We start from the raw sequence: 19,374 nt of genomic DNA, 5'->3' as shown, positions 1-19,374 counted from the left end.
ATTCCTTATATTACCACCAGTAGCTGGTTTCAGGCTATGAATCACGTGTGCAGCAGGTCATAGCCTCAGAAAAGTTCTCTATTAATAAAAATATTTGGTTTAAAGCAGTTGAATAATTCTCAGACTACAGTAATCACTAAACATGACAGTTTGATGTTTGTTTTGTAGAAACAACTTTGAAGTATGAGTAATCTTGGATGTGTTGAGCTATTTAAACTGCTCTTGCTTGATTTAGAAGAAGTTAGTTTGTGTATTTTACCATTAAGCCTAATTTGCAGTGTCATTTCAGGTGTGACCGTAACAGTGTCGATCTGTCTGCAGACATCATCACTATACAAATCATTGCACTGATGGAAACTACTACTAGCTTCAACTTCTTAAATATTACACTGCAGGACACATTTAAATATGTCATAAGTTGCAATAACAGGCTGAACCACACCTTTCTTTAGAACACATCTGTTAAGTTGTTAAATTGTGCCGTACTTGTTTGTGACACCATCATGTTTACAAAATATGACCAAAGAGACGAAGCCATCTGCTAAAATGCTTAGAACTGCCATTGTTCAGTTTCCTGCTGCAGGAAAGTGTCACCAGTTGAACACTTTGCCATCTGGAACTCACACAAACAGACTAACAAGGTGATAACAAGTCAGTGCCTGTTAAACAATAAATTTTAAGTTTTTCTTAAGGTATAAATTATGGTGTTGATGTGTTGTTGGGTGGTTGTAAAAAGTTGCTTTCTTCTTGCAGATTTGATGCTACATAAAACATATATATATATATATATATATATATATATATATATATATATATATATGTATTCACATAACTAGCTTTTAAATGTCATACATTCACCTTTGGGAGGATTGATGTGTTGAAAGGTTGCATTAGGCTTATCTGATGAGAGCGCACAACACAGTGTGTTTCTTTTAGCATCAAGCTGAATGGTTTAGAGCAGCTTGAGCTTACTTACCTGCGCCTTGTCTAAATAGAAAACTAACCATTCCCTCCCGACCTGCTCTCCCTGTTAACCACAAAACAATATAAATCCTGTTCACTTTCAGAAACCTTTCCAAGAAACTATAAACCTGACATATAAAGTTGTGACTCATAATCATGGCAAGTGCTGTGGACTTTGACATGACGTCGTGGGGTAAAACAAATTTATTTATCAGGAAGTAAACAAGACACGTTGTCAGTAGAGATACCAGACCGTTTTGTTTCTGTCATGCACGCAAAGCCAAATAAGAGATATTTACTGTACGTTGAGCCATAACTTACATCTTGCTGACAGAAGGCTGAAAAAAAAAAAATCTTTGGAATGAAAACATCAGTCAAGACGTGTGAGGTGTCTGAGGCAACCGCTGAGAAAAGGAGGGAGGTGTATCCTGGGTTCCAAGGTCAACAAGCTAAACCTCCTGCAGCCCACTGTTTCACGTGTGGTGGTAATATAATAGTGACAGGACACTCATGCAGTGTGTTAACCCCTGCTGGGGGACCAAGAAAACACACAACTTATCAATTGTGCTCCTTAAAAGGTGGAATGTTTATGCGGCTCACATGTTGGGCCTGAGGAGTTGTTTTCACTGCAAATACGGAGCTCAAAGAAACAGCAGTTTGTACAAAACCTACAAGATAAGTTAAGAACAAGACATTTGTTTCGAAGGACTCTTCAGATACATTTCCCTGCAAAAGTGTTTACACCCTTTGAACATTTTTCTCAATTTGTAACGTTGCAACGAAAAACTTTAGAGTCTTTTCTTTGAATTTTGCAGAATAACTCAAAGTAGCCTCACAGCTACATCACCCAAGCTCAGTCATTTTGGATGGAGGACCATTTGTTTTAAAATCTGGTCACAGATTGTAAATTGGATTTTGGTCTGGACTTTGACTGGGCCATTTCTGACATTCCACGGCAGCTCTTAACCTTTTAGTCTCGTTGTCCTGCTGGAAGGCTAACAGGTCTTCCTCTTGTATTTAGCTCCATTCTGTGTCTTGTGAAGAATTCCCCCAGCATGTTGCTGCCATCACCATGTTTCACTGTGGAGATGTTTTGTTTAGAGTGGTGTGCAGTGTGAGTTATCCACCACACATGGTATTTTCGCATGCAGCCAGGATTTTGTATTCTGAAAACCTTGAGGTGTGCAGGCATAAATGCTAGACTGCCATAAATAAACATTTGTTTTACTCATGAAGCTAGGAATTTGGCACATTTTGTATTCCATGATGTGCATTTAATGTGCATTAAGTATGCTTTTAGCTTATCTTAAATACTTCGATGAGCACAGACACAGCAGAAAACTGTTATTTCTTATTATCTAAATTATACTAAGTATTGAGCGGCATTATTACAACCCCCCAGTAAATCTGTCAAATAACACTATCCATTTTCATCCTTGTCTCTTGCATTATTTGTCTCTTAGTGTTTCTTTAGCATAAATTATCTTCTATTTGCTTTGGTTATGTAAGACACCAACTCCGTCAACACCCTGTTGTTGGCAGGTAATGATCATGGCTGTGAAAAATCTAGAAGAATGATGGCACTGACAGGGAGAAGGGAACCACATACCTGGTTACCTGTCTAGACACAGAGCAGTTGGTGGGGGAAAAAAATAGCACACTCCAAAGATGTTCCTGACAAATTGACTCAAGTTTGTTGCAAATTATTGTTGCTTACAGGGGCCTGATACTTTTGATCAGAGGTGTTAGTAATAAGGTGGAACAGTCGGCCCTGTCCTGAAACTTAGACACCTAAAAGTGTACGCTTCCGTTGAAGACATTAACCAACTCACCTGTGTGTTCTTACTACACATAAGAAGGTCGGCAGTGAAAATCACCTACTGACCTGTTGGTTGGACTTAGGGTGAAGTAGCCTGAATGTTGCTGTTGTGTTTTCTGCTTTCTTCCTTTTTTGGCTTTTCAGGTCACTGTTGCACACATCAATCAGCTTTAAGACATTTTGTTTATTTAAAATGATGCGTTCAAGTGTGAACAGCTACACTGAGGCTACCATAAAAGCATATGACGCTGATGAATGTGCTTAAGCCTTACATTCTCCACTGCAACTCTTCTTCCAGTAGGACAGGCTTTTCTCAGGACTCTGTTGCAAAACAGAGAGAACATTGCATGCAAAGAGCAGCTCATAAACAAAATCAGCCAGTTGGGTAATTTGATTTGAATTTCTTGCATACTTTCTCAGGAGCACACTAACAGTAAAGCACATGCTACTGCTTGTAAAAGTGGCTGTGTGTGTGAATCGGTTGCGTTGTGTGTGCTATCGTGTAGGGGTGAGCATGCAGCATTCAGCATTCGCTCCACATATGAGGCACCGGGAAGAGCAAAAAAGGGAGTTTGTCAAAACGAAACTCATTGTTTCTTGGGTATTATCCTTCACAATGCATGGTTAAATCGGAGAGGAAGGATTGCTGTAACAAGACACGCTGGACCTGGTTTTACCCGGCCCTGTGCTGGGACTCAGAACATCAGGAGGGAAAATAGTGAGGAGAGCAGAAAGGAGAAACACAAGGGGAAAAGAGAGCAAAGAGAAGACAAAGTGGAATGGGAGAGGAATTGGGAGAGGAGCCAGAAGAGAGATGAAGTATACAGATAAAAACAGAAGTTGAATTTGAGGCCATGTTTCAAACGGAGAGCTTTGTTTTCTGACAGAGATCCCTCTCAGGAGATGGAGCTGGAAAACAGATTATAGTAATAAAAGCCATCCAAGTTGCACAATGTGTACCTCAGCACCATGTGAACTGAAGCTGTTGTGCATCAAGCTGTACTGTGCTGTGACAGAGCTGTAAAAGCTTAATGAAGCCTTACTGAAGCTTTCTGTTTGAACGCTCATATACGTTCTCTCAGGTAGATGGCTGCAAACATCTGTCAGAAATTTTAATATTTAGCTTTGGAAGAGACTTGCTTTTGTTTATTAGCTTTCTTTTTATAGGAAATTCACAGGGGGATCAAGTTGCTGCGCTCAGATGAAGCAGACTCTATATAAGGGAGCTGTGGTTTCGAAAGAACTTTAAGATTTGTGAACAGCAGAAAATGTGGATGAGTTCAGGGCCATAATACTCTGAGAAACACCTCGATTTACAATAAGTCCACAAGAGCTTCTACTCGAGCACCCGTGAAATTAAAACAGGCCCAACTTGGTGATTTACATGTTCAGTTTTGTGGGTGCAGATGAACAAAAATGTCAGTGTGTGTTGGTGTTGGCATGCTTTCTCTGCTGGCAGCGGGTAGAAGTCCTTTTGTGATCTCAAACTGTTAACGCCGGGGGTTTTAGGTTTCCTAATGAGCCAACTGGAGAGACTGGAGTTCTGTAACTATCCCAGCACCATTTGCGTTTCACTAAGCTCCGTTGGTCTGGTGCTCAGAATGACAAACACCCGTTGCCATTTAGCTTTATCTCCCCAACTGCCAAAACCACTCCAATTCCCAGTTTTGTCACTTTGAAGGTTGAGTGATGGTTGAAAATCTGAAACACAAAATTAATGTTAATTTTGCTGTGCAAGCTGTAGCAGTTCTGGAAATGTTAGCATAATACAGTTTCCTTAGTCTGGTTTAATAAGCTTAATCTAAAGAGAAGACTGCAACAAGTAAAATTTTTTCAGACATTCTCAGGATTTTAGGGAATCTTCCAGTAACCTCTCACAACCTGCAGACTACTAATTTTACAATTAAGTTATGCAACACCTATGACTTATAAAATGAACCAACTTACCAAGATTTATTTAACCCCCCTGGACAAATACTGTAAAGCAAGGGTATCAGTGAAGGAAATGAAAGCTATTTAGCTATTTTGTTACATAAAGGGCAGCAGTTGTATGGATACACAGTGAAAAATGTGTTTTTATGCTGAAAGCTAAGTGCTAAATGAACTTAATTTATTTAGAGCTCTTCTAGTCTTACTGACCATTCAAAGCACTTTACACTATGCATCCAGTTGCATTCACAAACTGTAGTGTCCAGATTTCAAGAAAAATATTGGATTGCAAAACTTGTTTTTCCTCACTCATTTCATCATGTCAAACATAAAAACAACATCAGGTTTGTGCAATAGTATGCACAGCTCTTTTCTATCACAAATATTTTTGGTTAAACTTTAAAATGGTGGTTGAGAGCTCCATGGTTATATTTATTTACAGTCTGGGGTTTAGTTTTATCAGTGTTGGGCTGTCTTAACAATTTGTGGTGAAGCAATATTTTAGACGAGTGGTAAACACCACATTTTGGGGTGAGACTTTTAAACGATCTCAAAATGTTTGAGTCAAATCATCAAGAACTTGCATATAAAGTTTTACTTACTTATGTAAGTAAGACTAAATAAATAATAAATTATTTTTAATGCTACATAAATAAGTCTGCATTAAAAGGTTCAGTTTAGATTTTGTGCCTAGAAAAGGCTTTTATATAGATTGAACTTTTTCATTTTTTTCCCCACTGCAGTGAATCTTACAAGGGATTTATGTGACCAACACAAAGTGGTGCATAATTGTGAAGTAAAAGTAAAATACTACATGGTTTTTGAAGGTTTTTAAAAACTGAAATCTGACAAGTGTCAGATTTCATCCTACAAATCAATTCTTAACGGACTAACCTTCTGGTGCAATTACAGCTCAGGTTTTTTGGCTGTAATTGCATCCAAAAAACCTGCAATTACGGGTTTTTATCTCAATTATTTCTGCAGAGAAAAGGTCAACTAATTAGAGCTTTTCCCAAATACCTTGAGACGAGCTTTAGTTATTCCAGAGTTTTTCTCGTCAAAAATAATTGTCCATTCCACTTTGAAAAATTGCTCAAACTTTAAACAGATTGAATCAATGATATTAATGTTCAAGTGTTGCTAGCGATTCTAAATTAGATTTAGGTTTTGACTGGGCCACTTTTACATCTGAACATGCTTTGAATTAAATTGTTCCATTTGATTTCTTTGTATACGTTAAAGCTGTTGGAAAATAACCTTCTACCTCAGGCTCAAATATTTTACAGTCTTTACCAAGTTTACCATGCATCTAACCCTAACCCTTTAATCAAATTACATTGACCCAAAATGGTTTCCCCTTACATGCACAACTGTTCTAATGTGGTCATCTTTTTCATACCTTGTCTCGTTGAATGACAATAAAATCATCAAGAAAGGAGAATAAATTTCTTTGACCTTCATCACTTGAATTATTTATGTTCATGCAACACGGACACTTGGCATTAGCATTTGGAAGCCTGCTTCTGATATGACCTTGATATTATTATTTAAGAGTCAGAAGAAGGTAAAAGAGAATGCTGAAGGAACCAAGTGGAAGAAGCCCATGTTGTCAAGGAGACAGAAAAAAACCCCAAACTGAGTTACACAGATTGTCTTCTGTCTTTTCTCAGTGGACCAGAAAAGATGCAATCTAAGTGATGCGTACCGGACCATAGAAACTTCTGCTCTATCTTTGCTGTGAGCACATGCACTTGTGGGTGGGTTTCTGGAAAAAAAGAAACAACACTGGAGAAGAAATATCTACTGACTATACACGTTTCCCTGAAGGGTGTAGAAATACAAATACAGCATCAATTTAATCATTACTGATTTAGATTTGTCCTACTATCTGATAAAACATGCCACAAGCATATACAATCCGTTCTGCTAAACAGCGTATGTAAGCAGCCACAGGGTTTACATCTTTGACCTTGTTTCTATGTTTCTGACCCACATGACAAGGGCCTCCTCTTGTGTCTGGTGTGTAAAACAGCAAGAGAATTAGAAAGCAAACCGTCCATTCCACTCTGCTATCAAAACATCAGCGGCGTACACTATACACATACCAGTATAAGTTTTCAGTGCTTTCTGGGATTCATCTTCTTGGTGATCTGCTATCTGTGTAAAACTGTGCTGTCATAGCTGACCAAGAATGGCCAAGTTAATATAATTTCCAAAGGTGGCAGTAAAACCCTTCAGGTTAGAAAACCAACGAGGAAGAGTTTTTTTCTTTAAGATCACTTCCTCAAACAGTTTGAGTGAAGTAAACATGGCCTTCAGAATATTTGGCAAGATTTCTGTCCTAATCTTGTTCGTACGGATCCTACAGATATATGCGGCATCAGGTAAGAGTTGGAACTTCAGAAATTATGACATTACTTCAGAAATAACCTGATTTTGATTTGTTTGTTGTTTGATAATGTAATAATTCCTACTGCGTCATGAGATTACTTCCTGTTTTTATTCTGACTTTTTCTCAACCATTTATTTGGTTTCTTACAGAATGCAAATCAAAAAACATAACCTGCACTGAAATCCGTGTTGCTGAGGGATTTAGATATGAACATGAATGCCCAGAAGGAAGTGAGATTGCTCTTGAACGAAACAATAAGGTGCGGCTATGTTTATTTCAGCTCCATTTTAGTCCATGTTCTGATTTAAATATTACTTTTTTCAGAGATATTGTAATCTTTATCACGTCTTGAAAGAGGAAGTGAAAACTATACCCGATCAGGCTCCTTGTATATTATGGGATACAGTGTACCCCTTAAGTTGTTATGATGACCTCATAGGCCTATTGACTTACATGTAATATTTTTGAGGATGATAGTTAAGGGGTTAAAATGTGGCACTGAGGTTCCGGACACTTACTTTTTATGTTTGAATCATTGTGAAGCAGTTTGTAATTTTAACATCTATAATAGGTGCTATATGAATAAATTTACTGTCTTACTTGAAAGTTTCTTTTTTTCTTTCGCAGATGAATTTCGGTTCTGCTGATCTACGCAAACAGTTGTTTAACTTTTTGCCACCAGTAGTGAAAATGGATAACCATTCAGTGATCACAGAAGACTGCCAGGATCTTAACATTACATGCACACTTACTACTGTAAGTTCATTTTAATCATAGTCTTTGAGAATGGGGACTAAGTATCCTAATCAAGTTTATTTTTCTACAGGAAAACCTCGAAAAACTAGCCGGAGAAAAGTGCGTGAATTTCAAATCCATCCCTGGTGAGTTCCAGAAAATACTTCTTATTACAACAAAGTTCAATAAAAAAATATTACACTATATTTAGCGATGTAATTATAAACATATGACTTCTTAATTTCAAGCAGAGAATTTTCCACCAGGCAATCCAAGTGTGAGTCCTGGGCCACCAATCCAGGATGAAAGAAACCTTGGATGTGAGTGAAAGCAAAATATCTGACTTTGTGTTTCTTCTTTCGATCTGTTCAACATTTTTCCCCTTTTTCTGTCACCTACAGGGATTGCAGTTCTGGTGATCCTACTTGTTATCTTTGGACTAATGTCTTACTACTGCTGGAAAAACCATAAGAGGTGAGTCAATTTCTAAATCAGTAAATTGAATACGTTTTTTTTTGTTTGTTTTACAAAAGAAGATCTTTATTTTTGTAAAGCCATTGTCTTTACAAAAGAAGATCTTTATTTTTGTAAAGCCATTGTCCTAGCATTAGAAATGTAACACTTGTAGTAGCTTCCTGAAGGCCATAAATTACAAATTGTGTTGGAAATTTACATTTCAGTTTCAGCTCAAATAATGAAGTCAGGTCTTTTTTTTTTTAACTAAACAGGCAAAACATTACAAAACATATCAAAGCGTTTCAAATCTAAGTTTTATTTTCATGCCCATGCTCAGGTTTCACATCTTAGCACAGTGAGGAAAAAACTCTCTGCTGCTTCCTTTTTTTTCTTATGGGCATTAATTCATTCTCACTTCTATTAGAATTCTCCTTGAGAACTGCCATCTTGAATCACCGCCGCTGCCATCTGTACTGTATGTCAAGGGAAAATTACTTCCAAACGGCTGCTGTGTTGATCTCACTGCATAAAATACATTTAGAATAAATACAAGTAGGCGCAGGAGTTGGACTTTTTTTCATTGCAACCTGTAGATCATAAAAACCAAATGTCAAATTTTAAAAATTGAGGAGATGGGCCCTAACTGAATCCACTCATTCATATATTTATAACCCAGGGCTAATAATTGATTAGTGGATTTTCTTAAGGAATCAACAAAATGTTGTGATCTTTTTCAGAGGTGTGATATTCAACTGTCTCCAAAGGTAGGCCATATTCTTAGCATGTTTCACCACTTTTGTCTAAATTTAAGAAATATACTACAATCAGTAATTGCTGTAGTTACTTAAGAAAGAGAATTTCTATCTTTAAATTGAGTTACATCCCTTACAAAAGTTATACTTTACTAGTTCGGTTTACTTATTTTAGCCATTAATGCTTTTCAACTTCCTCTTAAGAAACCAAGAAGGAAGTGGATTCCCAATAGTTCAAACAGGAGATTTAGAGGGACAAAACAATGCTGACGTCAGGTAAGCTGACATTGGAAACTAATTTCAGAGGAGATCAGTGAAGGTAGGAACTAACTTGTTCATTCTGGACATTACAGGAATGGAGAAGATCCACGTGGATGTGGTGAAAATGACCGAGACGCACTTCAAAGTGTTATGAGGTTAGACTGATGCCTTTGCAGTTGACCCCCTTTTTCTTACCTTGTTTGTCAGGATTGACAGAATGTGTCTGTAAGCTCATAAACATCATGGAGTCTGGACTTTAATCTGCTAAAAGCTATTGATTCTTTAGGTGATGCCAAAGCTCCTCAGATACCCGTTTCCTGAAAACGTTCACTTAACTCCAAAGGGATTATTAAAATTTGTCACGTTTGCAATTTTGTTTAAACTGATGTGTCACTTTACCTGCACAGCTTCTGAGCAAGCTGTTTATGCATTACTAAATTATGTTTAATATCTGCATTATAGTGGAAACAAGGGATCTCCCAACACCACCACTCCGTCTGATCACAATCCAATGAACGGGTGCGCTTTAAATACCATAATGTGTTTATTATTGATTCCTTTATTTATAGCTTGACAGCCTGACCTGAAAATAACTATTGTGTGTGTCAGCTTTAGGAAGATGAATGAGGAGCCAGGCGGAATAAATGGAACTAAAGGACGAGGAAATACGAGGTATGTTTTAAGTGAACAGATAGTTAGCATCTATAAAATCTGTAAAATGTAAATATATCCAACTATTATTTCACTTTGGCTCAGAATGTGACAGAGAAACGCAAGTAAGCTACAAAGGAATAAGTTTAGCTGCATGTGAGAGGAAAAAATAACAGTGTGAAACAGAATGAAAAGCAAAACGAGATAAAATAGCCGACCATGATGAACAAATCTGAAACATTTTGATGTGGTCAAACAAAATGACCTGTTGTTCTCACACCTTGTTGTGTTTCTGTTTCTGCCTGATAAATGATAATTGGCGACTACCTCACTGTGATCAGGGAGCTGAATGGTGGAGGGGCTGCTGCTCATCATCACACTGAAGAACAACCACTGCTGCCAGATCAGCGGTGAGGCTCCCACTCGCCGTGTTGTTGCACCTTCAAATGTGTGACCAAAGAGAAACCTAAGACATGTGCCAGTTTTTAGTCTGCCACACATGTTTTCCTGATTTGGCCCTGCTGCTCTTCAAGATTCCAAGAGGGAAATTTAAGTGCTTCTTTCCACCCTGCCAGTATCACACAGACTAGTTTAAACTTTTGAACTTCTTATCTCTGCTTAGAAAAATTCTGAATACCGCATGTCGCTTTTATTTTGCATCTCAAATCTCAGTTGCATTTTGTGTTTGTCTCCAGAACTGCCAAAGGAGATTTCAACAGGTCTTATGTTGCTGTGACGTTGGTGAACGAGCTTAGCTCCAACCTGGAACCAGTCACCAGATGCTCTGCAACACCAGTAAGTCAAGAAATCGTTATATTAATGTTTTAATGTAAAAATGTTCCTGCTTTGTTGTTTTCTACCTAAATGTTTTATTTATTTATTTTTTGCAGGATGCTGACGTGGAGTCAACATACTCTGAGAAACCAACAAATTAATTATTATAGATAAATATGATATACTATATATGTATAATACATATAAATAATAATAATAATATTAATAATAATAATAATAATAATAATAATATCCCTGTCACTATGTGAGATATTTCCTGACATAACCTTTAGGCTTAAGTTATTTTATAAATTTCACACACACCTTTTGTCTTTGAAAAAAAATCTTTAATAATCAAAAGATGTGTGTCAAATTTGTCTTGGAAACAAATTTAAACATTTAAATGTTTCTTGTTTCTTTATATTCTTACGATTTGGAAATTGTAACTATCTCAACAACCGTATCAGGTATCTTACCCTGGTTGTCATGGCAATTATCAATATGATTTTCATGCAAGAAAATCTTGACTGTTGAACTTAACCAAAGGAGTGGGTGAACTACATACATGTCAGGAATATGTCACATATGAGGGCTAGAGAAAAATGTATGTCACTATATAAAACATATTATGAATATGTATAGCTAAACTAAAGATATTTTAAAGATAAATATTTTGGTATTGTATTTCAGTTAAACTCAATATCTTATACTCCTGGCAGATTTGAATAGTCACATTTATTCTCAATGAAAGGAATAATATTTTAGACCCAGATTCCTGACATAAATCCAATAGGTAAAGATTAGGGTGATGGCAGGGAGGCCCCCAATCTTAAAGACTTGGTGCTCCTCACCAAAACACAAATTGTAAAAATACCAGCAGAAAAAAGCCAAAAATCTGGTTATGCAAAAAATTCATAAGAATGGCTTTGTTACTGTAACGGTTTTTACAATTGCAAATCACTTTTACCGGCTGTTTAAAAATAAAAATAAAAACACATGAATTAATATTTTAAAATTGATCTTCCTTTTATATTGTTATAGGGGATGTCCGCCTCTTTTACTGTCAGAAACCTTTTGATTAAATGAACATAATAAAATTATTTTACACATAAATCTGCCAGGTTAATAATTATGTATGTACAGTAAGTATGTATTCTGTATCACAGCTACAAATTAATTATACACAATAATCCTTACAAATTTGCCTATGTTGTCATTTTTTTTCTGATAAATATTAATTTACATTTATTATGCTAAAAATCCAGCATTTATATATTTTAGATTAATTAAGTTGTGAGGCATTTTTTTGTTTGTGACTGTATCGTTCTATCTCAATTAGTTTTATTGCATCCATTATCACTTTTATTGCTGTAATCTCTTGCCTTTCAAATCTTAAATAAATTTGTTTTCTAATGGATCTCACTGCTTGTTTATCTCCATTATTCACCGTTTTGTTACACTGCAGTTTTTACCACCAGGTGGCAGTAAAGAGTCATGCGCCGTGAAGCACTGAGGAACATGGTCAACACTGATTCGCCTTTTATAGCTTTGATTGAGTTATGCAAATGAAATTGTGTTTTTATTCCGGATTGCAGAAGAATCTCAAACTGATTTCGGATTTCTATCATCACTCACTGGGAAAGTAACAACATGCTTTTGTTGAAGGAAAAAAAATAAAATAAAATAAATTAAATCCCCATCACAGTGCAGTTGATTGGCTATTGTGTGATCCCTCTGTGCAATCAGGGATTGTGTTTGGGTTGGTCTCTGTATTCTTATACTGTAAAGTGCTCAGGCCTAACCGATAAAGGGGCTGGAGGTGTGCCAGACATCACTTGGTAATTCAAGTGTTAAATGCTGTATGTCACAGGCTGGTTGCTCCTGTGGCTTGATGTATGGTAGTAATTACATTCATACACAAACACATGAGGGCTCATGCTGAACTTAATACATCTCCTCTCTATCTCCTGGGATCTGCTGACAGTCGCTGTGAGCCCCGGTTTGTCAACGTCTGACTCTATTTTAAGCTTCCCTAAATGTGCAGTGACCTTGAAAAAGCCCCTTTTTTACTTTGAGATAGTTTGAATGCCAGGAAGTGAGCATGGCAGGGGTTGCAGGCTTTGATGCTCATGTCGAATTTTTTTTTTTTTTTTTTTGCAAGAAGGTGCTACAGTTGCACTGGTGAAAAGAGGGTGATTGAATGGTCAATGCCTCCAAGCCTAGTCTCTGAGGGAGTGTCAGGGAAAGGACATGAACAAGGCTGGCCTGATGCATGGATAGGTGCAAAACATACAGTTCATCTTTACTATATAGTATGGTAAAATGTTTGATTGCATGTGGGTTGTTTTTTTTTACATATGTTTGGTTGCAGCTAATTTTTAGACTTCAGTGAATTAGCTATTGATCGTCCAGCTAAGAAATAAAATGCAGTGAGAGCTGAACTCCAATCAAAGAGTGAAGATATGGGCGAAGGAAAGCTGCAATACATATGATTTAATGAGCCATTCCTAACTGATCTAGCTGATCATAATTTTTTATTCTTACCCCGGAGAGTGCTGCTGTGTACTACCTTGGCAAATGGCACACAAATGGTGTTGCAATGAGAAATCAGTAATCTGCACTCACAGTGCAGTTATTAAAAGATTACATGAGGGATCACACCACACATTATGATTAATTAACCTTGACTGATGCTTTAGAAAGCCGAACACAGCAGAGTAATTATCCCCACAGGTCTGTGTGTACCTATACAAACATATATGAGATGCTCTGAAAGCGCCACGATAGCTTTCACTCAGGGTTATTTTTGTTAAGCAAAGCTCTGCTCAACCTTCCCTTCAGGAGCCAAAAGCTGCCTGACATTTTCCCCAATGTGCTTCTCTTTACGTGTCTATGATCACTTTCCAGTGAGTGCTTTGCACACAGATCATTGTTTGAGTATAATCCTCATCCCTACCACCTGGTCAAATCTGCCTATGCATGCTGTGTGGCTCATAGGCGTGCTGACTCAGGAAGGAAATGAGCTGCTTGGCTTCAGTACGCCGTAACCCACGGTATTCCAGCGAACAGCACAATGCAGTTTGGGCCGGCTGAAAAGGCCAATGAATTAAACATAACCTCTGGGTGTAAAGATAACTTTTCAAATCCAGTTCGCATTGTGAGACAGGGATATTAAAGTTAATTTTAATACAGAATTGCAGAGAATTAATTATGACTTTGGGTGATTATTACCTTTTTATCACTCTGGCACATAACAAGCACACAAGCAATTAGGGTGCATCAGCTCGCGACTACATTCACATTAGCACAAAATATTTTACACCTTTAGACCACCTCCAAAAACATCCCTCAAGCATCACGAGTGAATATTATTATATATTTTTTATTATCGTGTTCTGAAGCAAGGTCGCTCTGACCTGCAATAATAGAAACCCTCTCAGAAAACTGTCCCTTTGGCCCAGACTGCTTTCAAAGGAAAGACTGTGAGGAAGAAATGGTCAGTAGTATGCAATCAGATTCAGAAATATATTCAAAATCATGTTAAAAAGGAAATATTAAAAAGGATCTTAAATATAGATCCACATTAAGTTTAAAACTAGGTAAGCACTTGACACTCCATTTATTTAACAAAAAATGCTAACACAGAGCTGCAGAATGTCAAGAATAACTGTGAAGAAATCATCATCATTATGACCTGATCAGCCCCTCACATGCTGGCTGCGGAGCGATTCTAGCTTGGTGCACTTCAATGCCGCTGAAAATCAGTTCGCACCACGCTCTAAAGGTCTAATTCCAGAATATTAATTAAAGTCTGGACTTTGAGTGGGTCATTTGCAACACCTTGTTTGTTTTCTTTCCAAGCCATTCTGTGGGAGATCTGTGGCTGTGTTTGGAATAACTGTCCTGTTGCATGACCCAATTTCAGCTAAGTCTCAGCTGCTGGGCAGATGGCCTCAAATTTGACTAGAGCACTTACTTTTGCAGAGACTTTAGGGATTCAGACTGTTTGATTATAGCCAACATGGAACGACAAGTGCAATGGTATGATGTTTTGTGTTTGGTGAAATGTTTGTTTTTTCTGTCCTCTGGACAATTTCCTAGAATTCGTATAGTTTGTTTAAATGCAACTTTGGAAATACAAGCTGTGCTACTGTTTTCTGTCCCAAATGAAAAGCCTTTCCCTTTTCACCAATTTCCACTATTCTTTATTTGCACTGTAACGATCTGTAACAGTTGACCTTCAAACAGAAGCTGCTAGAGATTTAGCTTAGAAGTTTAAATATAGGATGAACTTGCTGTGATGTCCATGGGTATTAGGTATTTCAGCTATCTTGAATGTTCCCAATTAATTAATAATGTTGCTGATGAAAGGATAACAATCGCAGATTGGAAGGAAATTACCTCATAATCTTCCTCATATTGACGAGATGCAGCATTTGTTTTTCTCCGAGACCAATGGTGGCATGTTCCCTCTTTGACTTTGTGTTGTCATTTAGAAAAGCAAACCACCAAAATTGCTTTCATGGAGGCACTTATGCCCTCTAATGATCACTTAATTAAGTGCTTTTGATTAGCATGACCTGGCTGCTACTTACCCATTTATGGAAAACTGAAAGAGTGTGGTTATTTCTCACATCCTGCTGTGGAATTGAATATGTTATGTGTTGTGCAACTGAGGATATGGTTTACCTAATGTTATAAACTGAACCAGACCAGATTATTTAAAAAAAAAATTGTATTTCTTAGTATGCAAAACCTTAGATTTAAAGAAGATTTACTTACTTTTTAACATGATTGTACATATTCACACAAATTTCCCACACACAGAAGACACAATGCCCTAGAAACATTGCTATCTATAGAATCCCACTGCACCCTAGTGCTCATACCTTCTGTCATCATGAGAACAAACTAAACTTATTCTATGCATTTAAGCATTACCTGCATATTTAATAAAGATCCAGATATAATACAAGCATGAACTCATGCCTTCAACTCTGGTGACATCCATTCCCAATTAACAGATTCTGAAATCAAAGTGTAAAAAAACTGATAATTATGTCTGATGACAGGAATAATTATCACTGACAAGTGAAAATCCTGTTTAAACCTTTTTAGTCAGCTATTTTCTGACCCAGATTTTTACAGTGTTCATGAAGCAGGGGTTTCACTGTTATTTCTAAGTTACACAATGTTGAGAATTTTTTTTTTTCAGTCATATCTAAATTTAACATACATTTAAATATTGCATAAAGATACTCTGAGTACATACAAAAAGCTGAAAGGAAAAAAAAATAAAGAAAATAAGGGAAACAATCCTTTGGCAGCAATTTTTTGTTAAATCTGATAATGGTTGTGCCAACCTTGGTGTAAACGTTTGTGTTAACTAGCAACGCTTTTAGGAATTACTGTGGGGAAAACATGGCCCACTTGCAATTCAGCTTGACTGAATACTTTCTGAATGTAAATATGTTTGTCTAGACTCCAAAATCTTTGTTTCATTCTGGAGACATTTAGAGGCGGACTTGGGTCAGCAGGTGAGCTTCGGATCATAGTTCTGCTGCATAACCCAAAGTGTTTGTGAGTTTATAGTGACAAGCTGCTGACTGGATGGTCTTGCTTCAGGATTTTCTGGCAGAATTCAAGTTTCCATCAATTACAGCATGTCATCCAGGATTCAGACCATCACACAACCACCAACAAGTTTAGGAGTTGCTATGATGCTCTCTTTCTGAAATACTGTTCATTATCAATCAATTTAAACAGGGCACCTTCCAAAATACTCCATGTCTCTTTACTCCATGTAATGTTATACTAAAGTTATTGGGCCTCATAGCAATCCTTTTGGAGGGGAAATATATGAGAGTGCTTTATGTTATTTTTGGTCAGCAGTGGTTTCAGTCTTGAAAATCTCCCATGAATGTAAATTTTGCCCCGTCTCTTTCTTATTGTTAGGTCTTGAACACCCTTAGATCTGCAGTGCTTTAGATGTTGTTCTGGATTCTTCTTTGTTATTCTGAAATAGTCTATATTGTGCTCTTGGTGTAATTCTGTTCAGCAATATTCTGAAGTGCCTTTGAATTAATTTTAGAAATGGGGCAATGTGTTTCTGTTTATACTTTTCCTAATCCAGGTTGTCAGGTTCCAGTTAGGTGAATTCTTGATATTACAGTTGAGACAATAATCAACTGAGGTGTAGCTAACCACAATCTAGTTGATCACAAGTAATTCATGATTTCACAAGGGACACAATTATTTTTTAACACAGAACCAAGATGGTGTCAAAGGCCTTTTTTTTTCTCATTGGTAATTACAGTTTCATTTCAATAGTACTTTTTGTATTTACCCAGGTTTTCTTAGTCTGCTTTTAAAATTTGTTTAGTGATCTGAGACATGCAACCTTTACAAAAGGCAAACAAAAGAAAGACATAAGGGGAAATACTTTTTCACAGCACTGCATATAAATAATCAGTCCACTGTTGCATCTGAACATTTTCAGAGGGATGATTGTTTGTTCACAGAGCCTCCTAATGAAGCTCTTTGAATTATTCAAAAATAAAAAAATGTCTTCTTAATGCAGATGATCAAAACTGTTGTGTGTACAACAGAGATGTTCTCCCAAGTCAAGCTTTCAAATCTTTTGCTGTAAATCCAAGTCAGGTCTCAAATCAAACGGGTAAAATTAACATTCCTAAATCACATGGCAAGAGTTTCTGTTGATCATAAATTTAAATGATTAATCTCAAATCCTTATATTAAACTAATGTACCTCTTGAATGTGTTTGGCTTTTCCAAAAAACAGACAAAAGGAGCAAAATAATTTTAGAAATGCATCTGCTAATAGTAAACGCTGAAAGAACATGCTGAACGTCTGCAAAAGGAGGGAGTTTAGTGAGGTCCCAAAATTAAGCACAGCAGCAACTGAGATTACTATGTATGTGGTGAAAACAGAACAAAACGAGGAGAACGTAAATATCATTATCAGGACACATTGGTGGGTGCAGGAATAAAAGTATGAAGCACAGGAACAAGAAGACCTGACTGAAAAGTTAGCGACCCTCAAGAAATTATTCATATTTTGCTTAGAAACGATCTGGAGGATTATAATTCTGTCTGGGAGACATATCATTGTCATCATCATGAACGTAAAATGTTTGTAACTATTTAATAGCTCATGATACCTGCTGAATAAATCAAGCAAGTCCTTAAACAAGAGAAAAGGCACATCTGTGTCAGAGCTTATTCACTGTGTCCTACTTACTGTAAATGCTGCTCAACGGTAAAAACAGATAAACTCAGTGGCAACAAACCATCACCATACTTTCTGGGTGCAATATTGACAAGCAGTCATCTGTAAATCATGCACTAACACAGAAGGGAGAATAATAGTCATTAAATCAAATGTTACACACTTAATGGCTGACTGTGAGCCTCTGATTGCATGAATCTTTTCATGAGACTCAGGCCTCCAGTTCCAATCAAGTCTTCACACCACAAGTTAAGCCTCAAGTCTTTGTGACTCAAGTGCAGCTTGAGCCTCGAGGCAGATTTGAATTTCCAGTCATTTCTGATCACTTAACAAAGAACCAATTTTAGATTGTAAAACTGATTATTAAATAGCAACTTTTCTTAACACAAACATTAGTGTTCACGTTCTTTTAAAAAACAACAGAGAAGCTAAAGGAAACACAGTTTGGCAGGCATGAAATATCTTAACACCAAAACTGTGATTTCAGAAGGAAAGGTACTCTAACAAAGTGAGTAATCAGTGGCTTCACAAAAAGGAAAAATATTCCAGTGAGAACAGAAAGCGTTGAAGGTTAAACTGGAAAAAAATGTTTTAAAAATAATCAATGTAACAGACTCAAAAAAAGCTTTCAGACCTATTCTTTAAACTATTTCATGACATTCTGTTTCGTTGGCAGCAAAATTTAAGGAAATGACATCTATATATCTAATATGCTGCTGCTCTAGTTTTGTAAACATTACACTATAAAACCCAGACCCATTACTCTTCCCACTTCAGTTTATAAAAGTAGTTTAGTGGATGAAATATGTTATTTATAAATCTGTAAAAGACATGTTTGATCTAGTTTTGACCTTTACGTGATAAACTGAGCTCATAAAACAACTCAAAAGCCACCAGCTGTGTTTGTGCCACTCTATACAGCAAAGATTAAACTCTGTCTCAAACCTATTGTTGGTAACAATGTTAACATTTCTGTTGACATTTAATGTAGCCAGAAATCAATGAGAAAATCACCAGTTTATATTTGTTTTTGAAAAACAAAGGGAAACATACACAAACTCTTCTGTAATTAATTTTATCATGTGGCAGTGGATTTGTTTTCAAATATTTCTAAGAAGTCGTGTAAGTGACCAAACATCATCTAGCTCATTTTCTTAGTAACAATTTGTTGTGGTGAATTATCTGGATATCAGGCATGTCAGCTTGTTTATTTTAATCCAAAAACAAAAGAGAAAATATATTTTAGAGCCAGTTAAATCTTGAGAATGTGAAATATAAATTGGTAACTGTTAATCTTTCCATTGTTTTTTCAAAGCAGCTGGGTGATTTTTATTATGGCCAAAACAACATATTATTGTGAAAAAACTAAATGCAAACCAAAGGTGGGTGGTAC

General features: G+C 36.6%; 1 protein-coding gene across 5 annotated transcripts; it reads left to right on the top strand.

The window, feature by feature from the left end:
* The first annotated feature begins 6,751 nt into the window (after nucleotides 1–6,751).
* Nucleotides 6,752–12,149, top strand: LOC114159538 (uncharacterized). 5 transcript variants are annotated; one of them, XM_028041499.1, is made up of 14 exons: nucleotides 6,772–7,095; nucleotides 7,253–7,362; nucleotides 7,731–7,859; nucleotides 7,930–7,984; nucleotides 8,087–8,158; nucleotides 8,240–8,312; nucleotides 9,032–9,058; nucleotides 9,251–9,322; nucleotides 9,400–9,462; nucleotides 9,770–9,826; nucleotides 9,923–9,979; nucleotides 10,300–10,368; nucleotides 10,654–10,753; nucleotides 10,849–12,149. In XM_028041499.1, the coding sequence occupies exons 1-14, from the start codon at nucleotides 7,020–7,022 to the stop codon at nucleotides 10,891–10,893; spliced, it is 1,005 nt and encodes a 334-aa protein (XP_027897300.1). In that variant the 5' UTR covers nucleotides 6,772–7,019; the 3' UTR covers nucleotides 10,894–12,149. The 5 variants fall into 5 exon arrangements, with proteins under 5 accessions (XP_027897302.1, XP_027897301.1, XP_027897300.1 ...); XM_028041497.1 differs by having other exon boundaries at nucleotides 6,781–7,095; nucleotides 9,917–9,979; XM_028041498.1 differs by having other exon boundaries at nucleotides 6,784–7,095; nucleotides 8,090–8,158; nucleotides 9,917–9,979.
* The last annotated feature ends 7,225 nt before the right edge of the window (nucleotides 12,150–19,374 follow it).

This window comes from Xiphophorus couchianus, chromosome 16, assembly GCF_001444195.1.
Source record: "Xiphophorus couchianus chromosome 16, X_couchianus-1.0, whole genome shotgun sequence".
Lineage (NCBI taxonomy): Eukaryota > Metazoa > Chordata > Actinopteri > Cyprinodontiformes > Poeciliidae > Xiphophorus > Xiphophorus couchianus.
Note: the sequence above shows the minus strand (reverse complement) of the source record. Positions and strands in the feature narration are given on the sequence as shown.

Excerpts from the sequence above, each read along its gene's own strand:
- LOC114159538 (XM_028041497.1), top strand. The coding sequence starts at position 7,020 with ATGGCCTTCAGAATATTTGGCAAGATTTCTGTCCTAATCTTGTTCGTA. Across the intron at positions 7,860-7,929 it reads TTACATGCACACTTACTACT|GAAAACCTCGAAAAACTAGC; the intron begins GTAAGTTCATTT and ends ATTTTTCTACAG. Across the intron at positions 9,059-9,250 it reads ATATTCAACTGTCTCCAAAG|AAACCAAGAAGGAAGTGGAT; the intron begins GTAGGCCATATT and ends CTTCCTCTTAAG.